The sequence below is a fragment of the Apium graveolens genome, chromosome 3 (assembly GCF_009905375.1).
Source record: "Apium graveolens cultivar Ventura chromosome 3, ASM990537v1, whole genome shotgun sequence".
Classification (NCBI taxonomy): domain Eukaryota; kingdom Viridiplantae; phylum Streptophyta; class Magnoliopsida; order Apiales; family Apiaceae; genus Apium; species Apium graveolens.
In genome coordinates, this window is record NC_133649.1 from 14868386 (window position 1) to 14891289 (window position 22904).

The window sequence follows — 22904 nt, forward strand, 5'->3', positions numbered from 1 at the left end:
AGTGTCGAAAAAGAATGATGGTCATATATAAATAAATTAATAAATAAAAAGGTCAGCCATGGATTCAGAAATTACACTGTACACTATTTTTCTTGATCTCATATATTAGCATCTGTAACAGGGAATAACGAGACACTGCAAAAGCTGCAAGAACATAAATGGGCCATCAACAGTCAGACAGCTCTCCTGCATGCTAATTTTTGTAGCAAAAACCTTTCCTTTCCAAGCAGGTATTGTTAATTTATCAACTGGTTACTCAGTCTAAAGGGTTGACAATGCAATAAACCGTGAGTCATGGAGACTCGGTCATCCTACTCGTGTAATATCTCAGATGCTTTGTTTTCTGATTGTCCTACCTTGCTGTCCACCTCGGCTGAATTACCATTCTCCTTCATAGATTCAATTTCCATGCTTGTTGTCCGGGTCTTCCTATTTCTACGATCCTGCCAAAACAATATAAAATTGACAGGTAGGTAGATATATTAGAATAACTATTAACCTTTTTGCTGTTTCTAGTGAACCTAAGCTGCTCTCAAGTGAAATCGTTACTAACAGGGCACATGGAGTTGGTCTCTTTTCTTTTCCATAGGTCCAACGATACATCAGCATACCTAAACTAAAATGATGTGTGGGACTTGGCTGAGGAAGAATTCTTATAATTAGTAAGCTTAAGGTGAGATCTGCAAGTGCTACTGTGACATGACTCCAATGTTACATTAAGCATGTAAAGCCTTTGGAACTAGGTTTTCCGGTGGACACTACACATTAAGTGGGGCCTTTTTGGCTGCTGCTTTCCTTATCTTTGGTATACACCATGTTAAATAAATCAAATATGTTATTATAGTTGTGACATAAATAAATTGCATACGTGACAGAAGCAAACAAAAACAAGAATTAGTAAATAGTAAAAAATAATTCAGCACCTCACGATGAGGGAAATCATCTGCTTCGAGCATCCGAACAACTTGACTCATTTTTGGTCGTTTCTGTGAGTCTGGATCAACACACCTAAGTGCAACCAGAAGTGCACATTTCAAAGCACGTGTTGGGGGCTTAGTTTCAATATCTGGATCCAAAACTTCCTCAGCTCTTCTATTCCCAACCATTGTTTTCAGCCATTCAACCAGGTTAACCTGACATGAGCATAAGAATTTTATAGAAGCAAATGTAGACAGTCTACCTGTGGGGTTTTAAAGTTATTCTACTCTAGAGGCATAGCTATGCGCCATGGATAGACATCAACAAAGAAAACTTGCTTGAAATACTTAAAAACGGTACTGACTTAGTACCTCATCAGCAGGCCGGCCATAGTCCACTGGGTCCCTTCCAGTAATTGCTTCCAGGAGGAGGACCCCGAAACTATATATATCGCTCTTCTCATTTAGCAAGCCAGTGTTAGCATATTCTGGAGCAACATAACTGCACACACAGAAGAAACTAAAGTTTGAGTATGACAATATAATAAATGAATATATATTTGACTTCAGGACTAAGCCATATGTAGCACTATAAAAACGAGCATACCCAAATGTTCCCATCACTCTGGTAGTTATGTGACTTTCTCCAGAATCCAAGAGCTTGGCCAATCCAAAGTCAGAAACTTTTGAATTAAATTCATGGTCAATCAGGATATTGCTAGACTTTATGTCTCTGTGAATGACTTTTGGTTCTATAGCTTCGTGCAAGTACGCAAGACTGCAACCCACGTGTGACAAAAAGCTTTTCAGATCGTTACCGTAATACAAATTGATTAAAGTAACATAATGAACTTTTTAACATAATGAACTTTTTTTGCTGATAATTTGCACTGACAATAACTGTCAGGTGATTGATTAAATAAGTTTATAAGGTCATTATGAAAGTACAAGATGCTGATGAAAGTAAATTGGCATATTAGGACTGTACAAGATTATTTACTAGTCAAAAAAAGTTCAACGTTTAAACAACTTGAGCGAAGATCTACTTACGCTTTTGCAGTACCAAGAAGGACCTTCATGCGGGCTTCCCAAGTAAGGCTACCATGTTGACGCATGGCCCCATGAAGCCACTGTTCTAAGTTTCCATTGTTCATATATTCATACACCAGCATCCTGCAGAATTGGCAGAACAAAGATTAACATTGATATAGGAGTTGACGTGAAATGAGGAAACTGATTACTAACTCCAACTTTCATATTCATTTAATATTTTAATGGCATACACATATCTGAGCAATAAGAAGCAGCTGAGAAGTACATTAAAAGGATTACAAAATTTAGCCAATGAGTAAAAGCTTGAAGCTTACCTGTGAACCCCTTCTACACAGTAGCCAAGAAGTCGTACAAGATTCTTATGCCGAACATGACCTATAGCCTCCACTTCAACTCTAAATTCTCTCTCAGCCTGCCCGCTACAATAAGATAAATCAAACGATAATCATAAAAGAAAGAACAATGAAGCAAGTAAGACTTTAGAAGCAAGAGGCCCAAAATTGGAAGCTTGTTAACTTTACTCACAGATTATTAAGAAGCTTTTTGACTGCAACTTCAGTTCCATTGATAAGTACTCCCCGATAAACAACTCCATATCCCCCCTCTCCAATCACATTTTCAGCAGAAAAACGATTTGTTGCAAGCTGAAGATCTCTAAGAGTAAACCAATGACCCCACCCAAGATGTGACATTTCTGGCAAGCCAATTAAAGGAGAAGCCGTTGGATATGAGGACTGCTTTCTGGTCGTACCAGAACTTCCTTCTTCCCCTGACTGTGAACTACAGGGCCTATCATGATAATACATCGAGCTGCACTGGCTGATATTATCAGCATCACTAGATTTACTCATACCTAGGTGCACCAACAGCTTCTCAGAATTCTTATCACTTGATTTATCAGGAACAGAAACAACTACACTTTCTGGATGATCATTCATATTTCTCTGCCCTACTCTGTCAACCTTGATATCTTTCGAGGCAAAAGGTATTTGAGGATCAGTGTACTTGCGATGGGTTCTTCTAGATCTTCTTCGACATGTTACCCACATAGATAACACACACAGAATCAATACAATAAATGCACCGACGCATATGCCTATCAACTCCCATAATCTCAAGCCCAGAACTTTCTTTTTCAACTCTCTATTTAAATCCCCGGATGCCATTTTAGTCACTTGGCACGGACACTTAATCGCGTTCCAAATTTCTAGTTCTCTACAAAATTACCCATGCCCTTCTGGATCCAATTAATGGACAAATGACTGCAGAACATTACAAATATCAAACATACTGACATATTTCTTCAAATGGGGCAAATAATATTTCAAGAACTTGTAAACACATACACTTTATAGAATAAAAAATCAGTAGCTATCACAATCAGAGGGTATAATAAAATGATGTTTACTTAATTTACTAGGACAGGTAAACAAATCAATTGGGTACAAAACACATCTTAATAAAACATATATATTTGTGAATTAAACCAAAACATTAAGCAAGTAAAAATCATAACTTTAATGCATAACAAGGAGAACTTGAAAAAACAAACTAACCCACATATCAATATACCCAAAAAACCAATCACTTGACAAATCTGAACAAAAGACTTAAAAATCAAGAACAATAAAGTTACCTTGACAGTGATCTAAACCTAAACTACTTGATCTGGAGATTCCAAAAGAAAGAAAGAGATAAAAGAGCTTCCTTTAAATAAATAGAGACACTGTGAGCATATATGAGGCAATGCCAGATGGTGGGGATATAAACAAAGCAGAGTACAAAGCTAAGAAGAAGAAAGTGAAGAGGCGTAGTTTGGAAGTAGAAGAATGTAAACTCTGAAGTGGGGGCAAAAAGAATGAAGAAAAATAATAACAAATTGTTAAAATAAGGGCAGGATTAAAAATCCAATCTTTGAGAGAAAATGTGTTGATGCACAGAATATTGTATATTTTTTAAGTTGATTTAAATGGTGGTAGTAAAAAGCAATGTGGTCATGTGGATGAGAGAGGGAGAGAGATAGAGAGAGAGATGTAAGTGCTGTAGAGAGTGAGAGAGAGATGTAAGTGCTGTAGAGAGAGAGATGTAAGTGCTGTAAAGAAATCTTGGTTTGCAATGGAGGTAACAAGTTAGAGAGAGAGAGAGAGAGAGAGATGGGCCAATGTGGAGGTGAATATATAAATATAAAATGGCAATTTAGTTAAAAGTGGTAGGAATAAAAGAACATGGAAACACAGAAGAAAAAATCCCAAGAAAAAAGAGATGGGCTTGTGGTAGAAGAGGAAGGTCACTTGTCAGTCAACTGTATAGCTAGTACAGTACAGCTATTAGTCTTAAATCTAGCTAAGCTATGGTGACGGGTGAATATACATATACACATGTATTATTGTCTTTTTTATCTTAATTAGTACAGCAAGATTGTAGGAAAGGGACAATTATAATTTTGTGCACTATCTATCAGTTTCGAACGTTAGAGATATATAACAACTAACAAGCAAGATTGGCCTGCATATCACAATCCACTGTTGTGCCTTGTGCTGTAGGCCAAAAGGAATGTTTAAATGGAATGTCATTTATAATAAAATTTAATAAATAATTATTATATTAATATATTAATTTGAATATAAAATTAAAGTTAGTTGACGGTTACAACTAAATATCATCATAATACTCATTTAAATTAGTAACTTTTTAGATACTAGTTTATAACCCGTGCATTTTTTAAAATTTATTTGTTTTGTTTTTTAAAATTCTATAAATTTATTTTAGAATTTTTTAATATAGGTATATTATTACTCTTGATGTTTGTATTTATATTGTTATTATTTTTTACAGTTTGTTGCAATATTATTTCAACAAATATGCAGATATTGAAATATATACGAATGTTGAATTTAATTACTTTTTTGTCATGTATATTATATAGCTATTACAGTTATATAATTGCATCATATTAGAGCTCTATCATTGCATCATATTTTAGTATTTGGGGATCAGTAGAACAATCATTTTTATTTATGATTGATTGAATCTCTAATCATATTCTATTTAGAATCGTATTCGGAAATTATATCGTATTCTCGTGTTTGAATAGTATTAGAACAATGTGATTATTTTCTATTCGGCTAGGATGTTATTTTTATGATCCAACGATTGAGATTATTTTGGCGGTACAGAACCATAACTACCAAATATTTGGATAAGATCCCTTTTAAGGATATAATAAGGATATAATTAAAAATATATAAATATTTTAAAATTATATTTGTTATTTCTGGATATTTCTAATATTAAAATAATTATTAAAAAATAAAAAAATAGTAAAAAGGCATGCCGAATCATGAAAAGACATGGCTCGCTAATTGACGTCATGGCATGCCCATCTTGACATACCCGTGCCGCTGTGATATGCACCCTACTGCGGAGATTTTTTTTTTTTATCTTACACTTATCTTTTTATCTCCACTTTCTAAGTTTATTATACTTATCCACTTAAATCTTCAATTAAATGTGATTTTTAGATTAATTAATGAGATACTTGCATTTTCTATCTTATAGAATTAACATTTAACTCAAACTTATTAATGGAAGTGTTTTGGATAAGAAATTTTAGAAACAAAAATTACAGTAGTAATTATCCAGATAAGTACACAACCAAAAAGGCAAAAACCCATTAAATCTTTGAATTTGTTAGCATAATAAACAGAGTGATGCGGAATAAGTACTTCGTTACAACTTACAAGCTTGGGTGACATATCGATCTAAAGCAACTAACACATTATTTTAGTAATTTATAAAATATCATTGTAGTTCAGTGACTTTGACAATTGACTATGTCAAATATATAGTATACATAAACAATAAACTTACAACGGCTCTTAAGGGTAATATAATAATCCCTCTCTCCCTTAATATATTTTACATTTTGACTTTTTACGCTATTCATGGTAAGTGATTGACTACTAATTTATATCTAATTTATAAAAATAAATATAGTCATGAGTGATCTTGTTGAATTCGTATTGATGAATACTTTAATACAGTGGAATTTTTATATTTAATACTACTACAAAATTAAAGATATTAACAATCAAAAATGTGCATTGACAAACGTGTCCATCACAAATGAGAAACATTTTTAGGGACCGAATACAAACCTACTTTAGTTAAACATCACTAAGCCACTAACCTAACCTTCGAGAACAGTTTTATAATGTATATTTAATAAATATTTACATATTTTAGTGTTAAAGTAATATTACAAGGTAAAGTAGAATTAAACAACACAATCGAATATCTCATATAATTCTAAAAAATATAACAATAAAACGAGAATTGTATATAATGTAAATTTTAGACTGCATTGCAAAACTAACATAACCTTGGCGTTTCATTTGAAGCACACAACTTTACAACAAACTAGTAATCTTTGACTTAAACAAAAGGTTGGCTATGTATCTATGCTTATCTGTAAAGTGACTGTTAGTCAAAATTATACTAAACTTATGGCATGTCATTCGACTCATCCCATGCATATAAGGTAACATGAGAGCAGCAACCCCTGGGAGGTTTATAGCTTGCTCAGATGTGTTCAGTCAATGAGGATATAACCTTCTTCGCCATCTCTGAGCAAAGTAGCAGCATTCGAAGCAAATGTGTTGTGGGAAGTAGACTTTCGAACTTGTGCATGGGACTCTGCTTCGTGCTGAAACATCTTGACTAGTTCTTGCAACTCTAGTTTTCTCACTTGAACTTGCTCTTCAGCAACTGGTCGTTTCAGACCAAGGTAGAGCAATCCCATTGCAATCAGCACAACGCCTAACAGAGCTAAAAGACCAGTGAAGAGAGCAAATGCATATGGAGTTCCTTCATTTCCAGGAATTCCATCCACGTTTATTCCAAAAAGCCCTGTGATGACTGAAAGTATGAGGCCGCAACCACCAAACACGCCCAAATTGTGTGTGATATGTAGACTTTTGTCCTACAAGTAAAAGTTGTGCCAAGCAAACAAAATCTGTCAACAGAATATTTTGAACTGACAAATATCTACATACTTGGACAGATTATATCAATTGAATTTCATTAGAACAACTAACATGAGAGATTTTTAAACCAGTGGCAATTAAAATAGAAATTACACAAAATAATTTCTACTATCCTAAAGGAGCACAAATACATTAATTTTTTATCTTAGAACCAAAGGTGCAGGACTTGTAAGACACACGCCAAGGGACTTGGGATATGCAACTTCTCAAGTTCCAGTAATTATAGTAGAAATTGACTCCAACTTGGGTATCTCAATGACTCTGATGTGAACTATCTGTTCCAGACATGGAGACCCTAATACCTCCTCGCATTTCACTGTAGTACAATTAAAGCAAAGTATTGTACAAAAATATCTTAACCTGCCATGGAGGAATAGATTACCTGTAACCATGCACGGACAGTGCTCTGCATAACATCTTGTATTGTAAACAATCGACCACGGACTGCTTCTTGCTCTCCAATCATAGCCCTTGTACTCTTCCTTATTCCTTCAAGCAAATTCCTTGTTGCATTTCCCCTTAAATGTTGGAGGAGTTCAAATATGATTTCCTCTCTGGCATGTAATGACCATTTCACTCTGATAACCTATATGTGTAAGAACCAAAAAGGAAAAGAACAAAAGTTTATCCACAAAGTAGTACAGTTACAACCTCTCTTTTAGCATTATATAGTATCTTCTTTTTATCATTTAACCAAACAATATAAAATGTTGGATAGGCACTCCTGACTTGTTCATAACGTGTTCTCCATTCTTAAAACACACTTTTCCCATTAAAAACAACATCAATATACCTGGGTTGATAGTCTTCTGATCTCTTGGTTTAGGATAACAGTAAAAAGATGCATGTCCTCATGGTTTCTCCTAGACAGACGTAAATTTTTTATTCACAAATGTGATAGGTTGAAGCTTAAAATGAGTACAAGAAATTGCAGCTACGTATCCAATAATGAGTGTGTGTGTGTGTGTGAGAGAGAGAGACACCTGTTCATAAACTTCAGTTCAATTTCATCTGCAGCACCAAAGATGTATTTCCGAAATAGCCTGTAATAGAACATGATAACAGCTCTGTAAGAGACATTAGCAGGTAGGTAATTTCATAAAAAACTGTAACTTATTAAAATTCTAAAAAAAACAGTGATAAATAGAATCGTCTAATATATCCACGTTCATCAAGGTCCTGCAATGTCAGTTTTACTAAAATAAATATATTAGAAAATGGCTAGTAAACGTTAGTGCTTTCTACTTAGTTTGTTTAATGTAACTGTCATAATTAAAATAAATTAAATGGCATCCCATTTAATTTTTTTGGATTTATAAACCTACATAAAATCGAGATCCATTTAGAGGGCAGATAGAGTGTCTGGCAAAAATGCAACTCCCAGAAGTAGTATATATCACATTATACTTTGAATTAAGTTTGAGAATGGAACTGCAATGCAAAAATCTTTATATAGGAAGCAAATGAAGGCAACATATAATATAACTGATGAAGTAATTACTAACAATTTGTAGAATATAATAACATCACTTTTTTGCTCAGAAAAGAAGAAAACTATTACGATGTAATATGTGTAGTACAAGTCTGCATAGAAGGTTGATAGAAAATGACTTTCTTCTAGACAATAAATTCAGCTTTATTGAACATCTAAGAATATCTGATTATCTTTCTTATGCTCCTACTAAATAATATACACAGGAAATCACCTAGGTTCAATAAAAATTTGTTTAATCAATTGCAAAGCAGAAATTTACCCTATCAAGAATTACAAGAATGAGAAGGATAGAGTATTTTGACCATGCATATCTCTGTTACTTTTAAATGTTTTATTACCACTAAAGAAACATAGATCTGAAAACGAAAGACCCGTGACAATATTAGAGTATACTGAGGGTTATTATATGACTGGAGCAAATGTTGATGTGATTAAAATAATTTTAAAAAAAATATATTCAATCTCCACAGATTTTTATTAGACCGTATACTTTCTTACTGCTCGTATTCCACATTAAGTAAACTCACACTTGGCATGGCTATGAACCAGAAAAAGTAGATGCCAATTCTCTTAGATTTGGATGTTTAATATCAAACTTGAGAAATAGAAAACAATTACCTGTCATCCCATCTAGCAAGGCGGCATGCCAGGAGTGCTATGACCTCGTGAATAGTTTGTGGCACATTGCTGCCCCCTGCAGTAAGCAACTCCTATTCGAGGAGAACATAATAAGGATAAATGGAAGCTACCTGTGCAGAACTCCCCCCCCCCCACACACACACAAAAGAATGTAAAATCCATGTCTGAAAATCACAAACCTGTACTTCTGCAACACCTAGTACATTAATATTTGATGCAGAACCTTTAACATGCAACGCAGTTACCAAGAAGTTTTGTGCTTGCCACGACCGCATAACTACAGGTATGTCATCTTCTTCAACAAATGGATCACCTGCTGACTGACCTAAAAGTTCAAATAATAGTCCTCCAGCAACTCTAACTGGGACCTACATAAAAAAAATACTTTTAGCAACAGTAATGAGCTCGCATTTTCACAAACTTGGTCTTCCAAAAGATATTTAGCATTGTACCACACCATTGACATGAATGTGAGTACTATGGTCTATTCAATTAAAAATGATGCATAGGCAAAACAATGACTAAAAACTATGATAGTCAACAAACATATTATAAATGAAAAAAGACAATTTCCAGACAGGAGCACTAGTATGTATGGTTTTAAGATTGAGAATAGACAATTTACACAACTACTATAAAGGAGATATTTCTAGACAGTCTTTCCGTGCTCTCTACAAGTTCTTTAAACTCCTTCCTAGTTCCTAACAAGTAAAGCTTATGGAGCCATGTATGTGACGCTCTAACTGGAAACAGAGTCCTTGCCCAAGGCAATAACATAGACGCTTTGAACAAATCCAAATCTTTTATTTTTGTTAAACCTGTCTTTGAATTATCAAATTCTTAACTTTTACTTGAAATTGGAAGGTGTTTCTGATGATATTATATAAATTATTTAAAATTTACTACAGAAGTTTCTGCTCGAGAGAGGAGCAAAACATCTGCCTTGTTCCAAGCTGTTACAAAATTATCAAGGTATTTTAATTCAATTATATAAGGTCAGATTAATCTTGAGAAGGCAACTACGTAGATCTATAAGGCAGTTGACCAAAATGCTCACATATTTTATTATCATCTTTATGATAACATATATTTCAGGGAGGGGAAAAGATGCATGACAATATCATTCTTTCGATAATTATGCAAAGCTTAGATGCAGAGAAATACAGTGACAAACTACACTCTGAAAATATATATGTAAAATTTGTTAAATGCCTGTGGCAGCCAAAATTATTATTTTTAGTCCACATAGTGAGAATGAAAAGGGTAAACAGAAAGTAGAAGATTGCATATGGAAGTAGCTTGTAGAGTAAAGTATTAAACATCTACCTCATAGAAAAGGTGCTTCATACGTTCACTAATCAACTTGCTTTCATCTCTTAGAGCAGTACTGATAGCAGGATGTAACCACTGAGCATTAGTTAACCAAGCAGTAATAAATGGATGCCCTGCAATTACATGACACCACCAAGTTGGCCCTACAGGTTGTTCCCAGTAGGGAGCTGCAATCTCTGCAACGGACACATCATCCTCACTGTCGGCAAACTCAATAGGCTGTGAGGCCCAGCCAGTATCCACTTGCACAGTTTGGACAAGTTCAGAAATTCGAGACCAGCCAATTGGTTTCCAATAGCTTCCTGGATACTTATCCTCAGTATAAGAATACGATGAAAGGCAATCATGCTCGCCATCACAGCCGACCAATGGATCATTGGGATTGCCAACTGACTCAGCTAGAGGCACAGACTCGTGAATGGTGTTCTTGACTTCATGTCCCGAATACTTAGCTGTTGGAAACCTACTAGATGTTTGTTTACCTACAGTGTCCTTTTGTACAAAAGGGGTCTTTGCTACTGAACCAGCTCTCTTCCTATGACTCTGAACAGATTCAAAAGCACAAACTAGCCCATCAGTCCATAAGCCACATGCTAATTGCATGACATCTTTCTTTGGCTGTTTCTGATTCTCTTGCTTCTTCTCCATAAAATCTAAATTATCAGCACCAATATCCCCAATTGCCATCTCCGTCATAGCCTTTACAACCTCAGAAATAATGGTAGAAACAGGATCGACATATAGCAATCTCCGAGCACATATCTAATCTAATCATGCCAAATAGCATAACACAGTTATCAGAAATGTAAAGCATACTATTTCTTGATGTTTAGCATATAGTATAATTTATATCTTCAAGTGGGTTATTCTACTCCAATATATCAAGCGGATCACCGGGAAATTTTCAGTCTCTATTGAATCACGCAACTATAATATAAAACATTAGTCTGTAATAATACATTATAACAAATTAACACTTACCACTGTTCCAAGAATTAAAAGCATTAGCAACTCTTATCACTCTTTCAAGAATTATAAAAGCAAACAGCACACTTGAGTCATGTAATACAACCTCTGTTTTTTTTATTTGTAGCTTTGATTTTTGCACTTATTTTAATGGGTTTGACCTTATAAATATAATCTAAAAAAAAATTATGAATTAAAATATAAGTTTTCTACTTTTATTTACAAAAAAAAAAATTATAAATAATAATTTTAACTCACCGATCAAAGAACATTGAATGTGCAAAAGTGGGAGTAATAATACATTATTACAAATCAATCTGTGTATCTAAAATGCACATAGTTGATAAAAAAACCAATTCAAGAATCCACATTGATTTTTGAGCTAAAAAAACCCAGGACTTTAATTTATTACATCAAAAAAAAACATAATCATCACTAATTACTACATCCTTAAAAACATAGTTCTACTAACCACTATAGCACAGTTTTGTAATTTAAAGAAATGTTCGTACATGTCATAAATAAAAGATAAATTATGGAATTTAAAATGTAAAAATATGGGTGAGAAAATACCAGTGGATGTAGTAGAGTTGTGTGGACTATAGTAGTGGCTGTATGTATATATATATGATGTATGTATGTATAGGTTGAAGATTGAAGAAGAAGTGGGGAGATAAGCAAATTGAGATTGTGCTGAGTGATCTCGAACAAGATTCTCCGCGAATAAAATCTGTAACCGACTTTTTTAAGAGATTTTATAACAAAATCAACAATCAGTAACTCAGACTTACCCACGTGGCAATCCTTTACATCACCACTTGTTTGTGCAGGAATTTCATTTTATACCGAATATAAATTTATAAATAAATTTTCAAATCTATCTTATACTACTAACTTTTATTGTAATTTTCATATTCATTAATTTTCAACTACTAACAGCCTTTTGGCTTCCGGATAAAAAGTTGTTTATTCACTTATAAGTCCTTGATTACTTACGGCAATTGTTTGTCGATTTAACTTATAAGTTGAATTTATAACACGTACTTTTTCCCAAATTATTTTGATTTTTTCACTTTTTTATTTTCTTTAATTTTAAAATATATGTTTTTAAATATTTTTCTAATTTTAAATTCACAAACTAAGTTAATTGTATTCACGGGTGGAGAATTTATGATTATGCCTCCTGGGTCAGAGCATGTCACTTAAATGCGGTTTACTTTTGTTCACGTGATTTGCAGGCTATTGCGTGAACCCGTAGGGTTTACCTAGTGCGCACCCGAAGGGTAGCGGCTGCGGGTTACCTACGATAAAAAAAATTATTTATATTAATTTATTTAAGTTAAAAAATTCTGATTTTTAAGTAAAATTATTTAAACACTAATATAAGTTATACGTACTTATCTACTTATTACTTGTAAGTCATTTATTAATTTTAAGTTATAAGTTATTTATTTTAAAATTTTCTAAACGGGCATGAGAGGGGAAGTATTTAAGTTTAACTTAATACAATTTTAACTTATAATAAAGATCAATAATACATTATATTCTATATTATAAATTTAATCGTACCTTTATGGTTTTTTATTATACTCCCTCCACAAGTCCACAAAGTTCATATCACGAAACATATAGCTTTTCACATAATAAAACGGTATAAAATTGATAGCTTCTCATGTTATTTTTCCAAATATATTGTTTTTATTAAAATTTAATATTTACCTTTTTATTCAGGAAAAAAGTAATGAAGGTTAATGTAATGAAACTATTATTTTTTTTTTGAAAAAATGAAACTATTTTTTTTAATCGTAGAGACTATTGTTTTGGGAAGGTAAGAGTATAAGGCCAATTCTTCGGTGGTTCAATTTAAAAATATTTCCAGAGCCGTTGAGTTATTTTAACTCGCACAAGATGAGCCCATGAATACCCTAAGCCCCAAACAAGAGCTTATTGGAACCGGCCTTCCAAACTCTCTTTCCAACCCTGCCCATAGCTAGTAGCCCAATAATCGGTCTCATCAAAGAGGAAAATATAAAATTCAGAAGTGCATAAAAACTACGTAATAAAGTAATAAACCTGTGTTTTTTTTTCCTTCCCGGATAAGGAAACAAAAATAAAATGTATTAAAAACTAATTTATTTATTTATTTAAAAAAAAATAACGTAGAGTACCCGCATACGAAACTTCACGGGTTTACGCAATAGCCTGCAAATCACGGGAATCAGGATAAACCGCATTTAAGCGACAAACTCTGTTCATTAGGCATAATCATAACTTCTGCTACCGCGAAATTCGAACATGTGATCAAGAGGATAATTATCCCCTCTTTAACCAACTAAATCAACCGTTACGAGAAATTGACTTTTTAATGACTTTAATATTTGAATATAAATATTAAGAAAAAAAAATTGATTATCGAAAACATAAAGAGAAATCAGAAATCGTAATTTTTTAGAAAAAAATAAGAAGTTTACACCTTTTTTCTCGTTCATGTCAAAAGTAAGAAGCATACGATGTTATAAAATTCGGATCGGTCCGATTTTGGTATACTCATTCATAACTCATAACTCATTTTTTTACTTAACTCATGTCAAACTCAGTCAAAACTTGGATCACTCGGAATAAAAACTTGGATTATTAAATTATGGTTTTAAAATAAAGAAATTGAGAAAAAAATAAGTAATGGTGAAAAAACAGTAAGTGAGTACTCGTTTCCGACAAAGATAACTTTTAAGTATTTTAAGTGTAAAAATGATGGTAAAATGCTAGCCAAATTCTAAAAAATGTATTAATTATTACAAATTAAAGATGTGATAAAAAATAAAAGTTACAAGTAGTTTAAAATATTTGAATTTTATATCGAGTAATCTTTCAAAATACCCGAAAATATATTTAATTGTATTTTATATTATTTATAAAACATTTAAGCAAAATAAATATTAAATTACAAAATAATATTTTATTTTATTCAAAAATTTTAACCAAGTACTCTTCGAGTATTCCGAATACTCATCATTCCAAATCTCTTTATCAATTTTTAACCGTGTAAATATAGGTTTAAAGTAAAGAATGCGTAATTTATAATCACTGTTGACTTCCTGTAATTTTACGTTTGAATCAAACAAATTTGATGAGGGTCGATGATATATACTGTATATTTTTATAGCAGGGTCGCCGAAATTAAATAGTCACGTTTATGTTGTGAATTGTGATGGAGGCAACTTCTATCAACCAACTCACATGTCCCCATTATTTTTGGTACATTGCTTTTTTTAAAACTACCTACCGCCTCACCGTGATATGGAATTTAAATAAGCAGGGATGTTACTGTTTTCTTTGATCCGGATTTTCATTTTCTATATCAAATCAATAAATGTGATTTTTAAAACTCACAAATAATTTTAGTAAACGGAACTAGTATTCAATTACTTTTAAGAAACGGAATTAATATTCAATAAATATTTAACTGGTTTGTGTGTGTTAGATAGATGTCTAACTTGTTTAGCATATCAAGCGAATACGTAGGCGATTTGGTTTCAGGTTTTATGCAACGTTCCTTTTGATAATCCTACCACTTTCTCACTCAAGCTTCTCCACTAAGTCTGATCATGTTCTGTGACTGTGATTCAAATTACCAATTATGCGCACTTTCAAGATCTGACAAGTACATCTTAATTACTCTACTAAATTTTTGCTTCTCGATAAGGTAAGTTTTAACTTGCATGTTTGGCGGATTACTTGTAACTCACTTATCTGAATAAAACCCGTAATTTATGGAGTACTGTATGTCGATCCAAGTGAAATTTATAATTTATAAACCGGTAAGTTGAATATTAATAATTATGTACTTTTTCTCAACTTATTTTAATTTTTCGGTTTTTTTAACTTTAGTTTTAAAATTTATGTTTTAAATGTTAATTCAATTTAAAATTCATGAATTTAGCTAATTAAATTAAAAAATTATTTATTCTAGTTCATTTAATTAAAAAAAATTGACTTAAAAATAAATTATCCAAATACTTATATAACTTATAAGTATTTATATATTTATCACTTATAAATGACCTTGTTAATTTAAGTTAAAAGTTATTTATTTTCGAATTTCTTTTGTGTTAATCTATTTAATTACTCCCTTCCAAGTTGCTTTGATGGTTGAAGCCGGCTACATTTCGCAAATTGTCCAGTTTCGAAAAAAAATATTTTAAAATAATTATTCATTTATTTTTATATTTTTTATTGTAGATAACCCGCAGTCGCTACCCTTTAGATGCACACTTGGTAAACCCTACGGGCTCACGCAATAGCCTGCAAACCACGTGAATAAAGATAAATCATATTTAAGCGATATGCTCTGACTCATGAGACATAATCACAAATTCTCCTCTCATGGGATTCGAACTTATTACCAAGAGAATACTTATCCCCTTTTTAACCAACCGAGCCAAACCTTGCCCGCTATTCATTTATATTTTCAATATCACTATTCAAATTATAAAGTCTAGTTTATACTTTTAGCATAACTTTTATACCACAATTAAATAATTATATCACTATTTTCTATTTATAAAATTAATTTTATAGCATAAACAATGATGTATAATATATTCAAAACTATATATATATATATATATATATATACAAGTCAGGTTTCACTATTTTATTCGAGTTCTTAAAATCCATATATGTTCTGCAAAAAAAATATATATTAAAATATTACAAAATATATTATTTTATATACGAATATCACTATTTTATTAAAATTCTTGCAGATTGCATACATTTTACAAGTAACATTGCAAAATATATTATTTTACAAAATATACTTAATTTGCAGAACATAAATGTGAATAATGATACATAACATACATGTTTAGTTGAAGAACATACATGACACATAACATATATGTTTAGTTGAAGAACATACATACTGTAATCGTAATAATCGTAAGTGTATGAGATTTACATGATTTTATTAAAATAATGATATTTGTGAAACATATTAAGTAAGATAACACGTTTTAAATAATATTTTATTTGCAAAATATAAAAGGACTACGAGGACTACAATAAAAATATGGAATGCATAAAACTTTACTATATATATATATATATATATATATATATATATAGAAAATGTTAGATTTTTTTAATAAACGTAATTTTTTTCAAAAGTGAACAGTTATTTTAAACCGAACGAAATACAAAATAATATTGTATAACTTCATTACTCGAAAAAACGTGCATCAAACATATATCTGAATAAAACTATATTCAAATTACATAATTTTAAAGTGCAGATTGTTACTTTATTAATGTATTTTGACATTTCTAAACAATGTTTAGGTGACAATTATACTTATATATATTTGATCTTATATTTAATACAAAATGTATCATTAAATGTATCATTAGTTATTTTGATTCAGTAATAATATCAATTTATTAACACCATTGTACTTGATTTAAGATAACCTTTATTACATTATTTTGATATTAAACTCCAAGTTACATGCACTAAATTTAACATTATTATTCTAAATTTTATTGTTAATGTATAAAAATAATAAAGTAATAGCTTTATTTTAGCTAATGAGTTCAAGGATAATGTCGGAACAAACACAAATTCTAAAATTTTGATGGACATCATTTTTGGTGCAATGCAGTACAAAAATAAAATTGAAAGTTACATTATAAAGGAGTTTTACACTATAAAATAATGTTAGAGCATATATTTGAAATTGAGACAGTTTTTTGGAGATGCTTTTAATATTGGTACTGTTTAGTGCCTGTTTGGGGAATATTAAATAAGTAATTTATAATTTAAAATAATTAATTAACTTATAAGTGATAAATAATTAATATTTATAAATTATATAAGTGTTTGAATAATTTTACTTATAATTTATAATTATTTTATTTAATTAAACTAAAATAAATAATTTTTAAAAATAATTATATAAATTCATGAATTTTTAATTAAATTTAATTGTAAAATATATATTTTATAACTAAATTTAATAAAAAGATGAAAAATCAAAATAAGTTAAAAAAATTAACTTAAAAATTAAATCATAAATTTAAATTATAAATTAAACCTATAAATACTTGTCAATAAATTGTTACTAACTTATTTTTAGTTATTATAGAGTACTAGACGGGTCTCTCGACATGGGAAAGAAAGAAAAAACTTCATTACGGTGTCAAAATGGAAGTTACTATTTGCAAGTTATAAGTAGAGTTATTTATCAGGGGTGAAGACTTGGGGGCCTGGGGCTACAAAATACACAAAAGATAATTAGATAGTATGTACACCACATAAATAGGTCAAAGGTTGGGCCTCTCTTGTCAATCAGTTAAATGCATGATTAAATGAAAATGACAACTGATCTAATTTTCTGGTTGAAAAGCTTTCTACAACCGGTTATATCACTCATTTGGATAATATAATAATTATACTATTATATTATCTATGTTATAATATAAGAAATATCAAAACTTGTGTAGTCGATTGATATTGTCTGAAATTACGTAATTATTTTTACTTAATTATTTTATTATCTGACATAATTATCTCATATAATATTATCGTTAAAAATTTATAAAACCCCTAAAATAAATTAAAATATAACCGACCAAAGTAAGTGATAGGAGACAGTATTTGGGTTGATATAGACGTTGTTTAGGCTAAAAAAATAAATTAAAAATAATTTGTTGGTCGATATAATCACATCAGATTAAAAATAATATATTACTTACTCATTTAACAACTATAATTAACATAATATTAAAAAAAAAACTAAAATAATTGTGTATCGCACAAGTTTATGTTGGTAATCTTAAAAATTATTTAAACAAATTAGATAGCTAGTTAGAATGAAAGAGCCTATGTTTTTTCAAAAAGTTGGAATTAAGAAACATATTAGTTAAATTTTTGTTTTTAAAAATACATGAAAAACTTAAAATAAATATTATTAAACACAACATAACAATCTAAGTTAAATCATAAGGTTAAATATCAAATTCGTTAAAAGTAATTGAAAATATCTTAGGGTTAAATATTTATTTTTATAGTTATTTTGGTTTATTTTATTTAAAAAATAATCCCTCTGTTTTTTTATATCTCGTTTCTGTTTTTATATCTCTTTTGACCTTTTTAACACATTTATAACTGTTTTGATCGTATAGATAAATTTATAATTTATAATTTTTTTGTTAAAGTCTTTAATCATCATCGTACTCAATAATACCGCTTTTGCACTGGGGAGCGTATAGCGTATGCAGCCTTGCCCTCATTCCAAATAATGAAGAGTTTGTTTCATGAAAAGACAACCGACTTATGTGTGCACAAATATGTGTGTCCTAAATAAAAAATTATAAACAATGATATATAAAAGCAAGTAAAAGTAAGCGAGACAATAAATCGGCCCATAGTTTTCTTCACATGGGACTTACTTATTCCGTAAAATATTATCCGCCAAAAGTATTTGTCGTAAGTCCCGCTCCAAGCAAAATGCTTTGAATTTACCCCAAATGAACACATTTATTCTACCAAAACAAACCAATTTGCACAAACCCAAATTTTCCCCTTCTTTCACTCCTCTCTCTATCACCGCCGATCATTCTCTCTCTCCTCTATTGATTCAATTTTCTATCGTTACACCACTAATTCCGCCAAATCTGTGATATACTCCAAGCGTCGTCGTAGAGTGCTCACACACGCCGAAATCTGACAAATGAGTTTCGAAAAACTATGGTCATATGCTACTATCATTATGATACCATTAAATTAGAATTAATCAAATCTAAAGTCTTCCTTATATATTTATTCACAAAAAGAAAAATTTGAAAATTATTATTTTAACTATGTGGTCATGAAACTTGGAACTTGAAAGTGTGCACACAAAATTAAGCGACATATACGAAAAAAGAGTAAGTACTTTACAATGACTAGGATTTTTAGCGAATTATTTTATCGTTATTTAAATTAGCGATTATTCGATAAAAGTGAAAATGGTTATACATATACTTTAAATGGAAAAATGGGTGTATATGGGATTTTATTGATTTAAATGTGTGAATATATGTTACTTGACCCTTATGTATTTGAATTTTTTTATTGTGGGAATTTATAAATATTTTTAAAAGATTTATTATGTGAAAAATAAGAGTTACTTGACCTTTAAATATTTTTATAAAATCATCGGAATATATTTAAATTATGAAGTTTGTTTTCGTATCTCTGAAACGGTCCCAGAGACTTTTAAAAAAAATAAAAGTTGGATTTATTTTAAGATGACAATATTTTTAAATAATTTTAAGAGTTATTTCTATTTTCTGAGTTATCTTGCGAAATTCACTGAAAATAAATCGTTCGCTCATATATTATTCTAAATATACCAAGAGGTGGATATTTTCATGAAATTCATTTTTAAAATAAGTCTCGAGTATCAAATCTCATTTTCCTATTTAGTATCCAAATTATCAATCAATTATCAACAATATTCATGAATTAGAAATTAGAAAATTAAAAGAAGAGCAAAAGACCATTTTGTCCCCACTTAACCCCGGCATATACTCCCATCCCTCCTTCTTCGTTCACTACTATCTCTCTCTCTCTCTCTCTCTCTCTCTCTCTCTCTCTCTCTATATATATATATATATATATATATATATATATATATTATCTCTCTTTTCTCTCTCAGGATCTCTTCCTTCTCTATCTCGATTTTGTACTTGTTTCTTGGCCGAAATTCAATCCGAAACTTGATTCATGTTCCTCATTGCTTCGTGGTCATGATTATTTACTTGCATGTCGAATTATTGGCGCGATTCGAGATTCTTTGATTTTAAATTATGAATTTTTGGTTCGAATTAGTATGGGATTGATATATAATTCATTGATTATATGTTTATGTGTATAGAACCGTGATGCATGTCCCGAATGACGAATATTCAGATTTTTTCAGAATGAATTATTTCATTTTTTAAATTCGATTTTTTATGATTTTAATTTGTGTTATATATATATGGTATAAAATGGTTTGATTAAGTAGTTAATCGTTGAAATATCGATACAAGATTGTGTTAATCAACTTTCATAATTTATAAAACTCGTTTCCCAAAAATTTTGGGTTCGGTTAAAGAAGTAAAGGTGGTATTTGTTTAGTAAATGGACATAAGACACTTGTTAGTAATTAATATGTGTTATGCGATGCGAATAAAGGATTGTTGATGTTGTGGATTGAATTTGGTCAAAAGGTTAAGATAATTATGAATAGTTCATGTCGAATTTTCGGCAGAACTATTAGAGGTTAATAGCATATGCTATAGTAATTATGTTGTATATCTTGGCATACTAAATGCAAGTTAAGGTTAGTCGCACATTTATGTGTGTGTCTACGAAGGAAAAATGGAAAATATTATATAAATGAAAGTTGTGTGACACTCGTACTTGATTATGTGTTGTGTGAATGCAAGTATATATATATATATATGATTACTTAATATGACCCTATTAGTTAGAAGAAAATGAGAGAAAATATAACGTGCATATGTAAATGGTTGTAACTATGTGTTATGTGATCGGTGTGGTCAGAGTTTTATATATATATATATATGTATATATAAAGTATGAGTTGGTTATTTTAATGCGAATGGAGTAGAAAGTTAGACGTTCATAGAAATATTGAAAGTTTATAAGGTCCTTAATTAGGTTTTATTGTTGTACTGTAGATTTGAAAAGCAAGGACACTCAAACTAGGAAATGAAAAAAAGTCATAGATGGCAGTAACTCGATCTTTTTAAAAAGGAAAACTCTTGAGGCACGTAACTCTGCTCTTTCTTATAATCATTGAATGATATAAATATGATAAAGGAAGTTGATAATGATATGAAATGATAAAGGAGGTTGATTATTATAACGACTCGTACATTTTTGTATTATTTAAATGTGTAATTATTAAATAATTAAATAAATAAAAGATATGTGTGGGTCCTGTCAGCTGGATATTACTTTGTGACGAGTCATAAGTAATTTTTGGTGTTCATAATTCATTTGAGTAATTGTTTGTGAACTGTGTTGTTTTGTTTTTATATTTAAAAGTGGTTTTATTTCCATAAATACTTGAATTATCTCTAAAATCATTTATATTGCTTCATAATTTTATTTATTATTTTTAGGATTTTATAAATTTAGAAATCAATATTTTATTGATTATTTAACTTTAAATGATTTTATGATTATATTTAATTGTAAAATCAGTATTTAATTCCAGAATTCTTCAAAAATTATGAAATTCATATTTTATTAAGTTTGGAATATTTTGAGAAATTTAAAATTTATTTGAAAATTTTTGGGATTAAATTCACCTGCGCGATCGTTCGTTGAATCATTAAATGCGGGTAATAGTGGCGTTCCAAAAATGAGTTAAAAATCTGCAAGGATTTTACATTATTAATTTTAAAATTATTCTGAGACCTTTAAATTACTTTTTGTGAATTCTCGGGTAATTTTACCCGTTAAATACTCGTTGAATCGATAAATTGCGATACAAAATCTAGTTTTTTGGTTTAGTAATAAGATAAGGGTTATTATTTTTTCATTTTTATTTTTCTTTCTCTGTTTTCCTCCAACAGCACCGCCTGTCTCTCTCTCTTCGCGATCTCATCCTCTCTTCAATTTTTTTATCTCTCTCTCGAATCTCTCTTTTTCCTCCTCTAACCTCTCTTGTTCTGGTTCTTTTCGATTTCTTCTCCTGCCATCTGAAACTCCAGTTCCGGGTAAGTATTGCCTTCGTTTTCTGATCAGGCCGCCCGTTACGGCCGATTTTCCGGCGAGGTAATGGCGGTGGCGCGTGTTTCTTGCTTCTCGTGTGTATTCGGTCTGTATACGGGTATCCCTGTGCAGCCATATATGCATGTGTAGCCGTGTGTGTGTTATTGTTGTGGGTGCGTGTGTGTTTTTTATGATTTTCCGGCTTCCTTGCCGGTTGTGTTTCCGGTTGCCGCCGTTCCGGCGATGCGACCCCCTCCTGAACTGCAGCCAGTAGGCGCGTGTTTCTCTGTTGGTTGCCTGATTCGAATTGAATTGTTGGTTTTGAACATAATATTGATTTTAATTATTTTATTTTCTGTAAGAAAATAATTTGATTAAAATACATGAAAGCAATAAAAATAATACAGAAATATTTGTACGAGAAATATTAAATTAATTGGTAAAATTTACGTAGGATCACCGATATACGGAAACCCGTGAATTTTACCGTCGTCGACGATGAGCCTCGGCGAGCCGACGGTGGACTATGATGAATATTTATGAGTCCTACGATTTAAAATACAAAAATACGAATAACAAGTAATAATTGTATTTGAATTGGCATTTGAGAATTTACGGATGTTAGTTGTTGTTAATTGAAATCGGTGGTTGGGACTTTTAAAATTACATTGAGATGGTTGTGATTG

The 22904-nt window shown here is 30.8% G+C and overlaps 2 protein-coding genes across 3 annotated transcripts; both read right to left on the reverse strand.

Moving 5' to 3' along the window:
• Positions 1-2: 2 nt before the first annotated feature.
• On the reverse strand, positions 3-4200 carry LOC141711769 (putative receptor-like protein kinase At2g42960). Its single transcript, XM_074514447.1, has 8 exons — positions 3607-4200; positions 2496-3232; positions 2285-2389; positions 1968-2090; positions 1525-1695; positions 1290-1419; positions 924-1133; positions 3-443 (listed from the first exon to the last, which is right to left on the reverse strand). The coding sequence occupies exons 2-8, from the start codon at positions 3134-3136 to the stop codon at positions 312-314; spliced, it is 1512 nt and encodes a 503-aa protein (XP_074370548.1). The 5' UTR covers positions 3137-3232; positions 3607-4200; the 3' UTR covers positions 3-311.
• Positions 4201-6286: 2086 nt separating this feature from the next.
• On the reverse strand, positions 6287-12191 carry LOC141711771 (uncharacterized). Of its 2 annotated transcripts, none has more exons than XM_074514449.1 (8): positions 12021-12191; positions 10476-11248; positions 9329-9517; positions 9129-9220; positions 7999-8058; positions 7809-7878; positions 7398-7601; positions 6287-6951 (listed from the first exon to the last, which is right to left on the reverse strand). In XM_074514449.1, exons 2-8 carry the CDS (start codon positions 11175-11177, stop codon positions 6562-6564), a joined length of 1707 nt encoding a protein of 568 aa, XP_074370550.1. In that variant the 5' UTR covers positions 11178-11248; positions 12021-12191; the 3' UTR covers positions 6287-6561. The 2 variants fall into 2 exon arrangements, with proteins under 2 accessions (XP_074370550.1, XP_074370551.1); XM_074514450.1 differs by lacking the exon at positions 12021-12191 and adding an exon at positions 11463-11603.
• Between the last annotated feature and the right edge of the window lie 10713 nt (positions 12192-22904).

Excerpts from the sequence above, each read along its gene's own strand:
- LOC141711771 (XM_074514449.1), bottom strand. The coding sequence starts at position 11,177 with ATGACGGAGATGGCAATTGGGGATATTGGTGCTGATAATTTAGATTTT. Across the intron at positions 9,221-9,328 it reads TAGGTGTTGCAGAAGTACAG|GAGTTGCTTACTGCAGGGGG; the intron begins GTTTGTGATTTT and ends CTCCTCGAATAG. Across the intron at positions 7,879-7,998 it reads GAACTGAAGTTTATGAACAG|GAGAAACCATGAGGACATGC; the intron begins GTGTCTCTCTCT and ends ACGTCTGTCTAG.
- LOC141711769 (XM_074514447.1), bottom strand. The coding sequence starts at position 3,136 with ATGGCATCCGGGGATTTAAATAGAGAGTTGAAAAAGAAAGTTCTGGGC. Across the intron at positions 1,420-1,524 it reads AGAGTGATGGGAACATTTGG|TTATGTTGCTCCAGAATATG; the intron begins GTATGCTCGTTT and ends CTGTGTGTGCAG. Across the intron at positions 444-923 it reads ATGATTTCCCTCATCGTGAG|GATCGTAGAAATAGGAAGAC; the intron begins GTGCTGAATTAT and ends TTGTTTTGGCAG.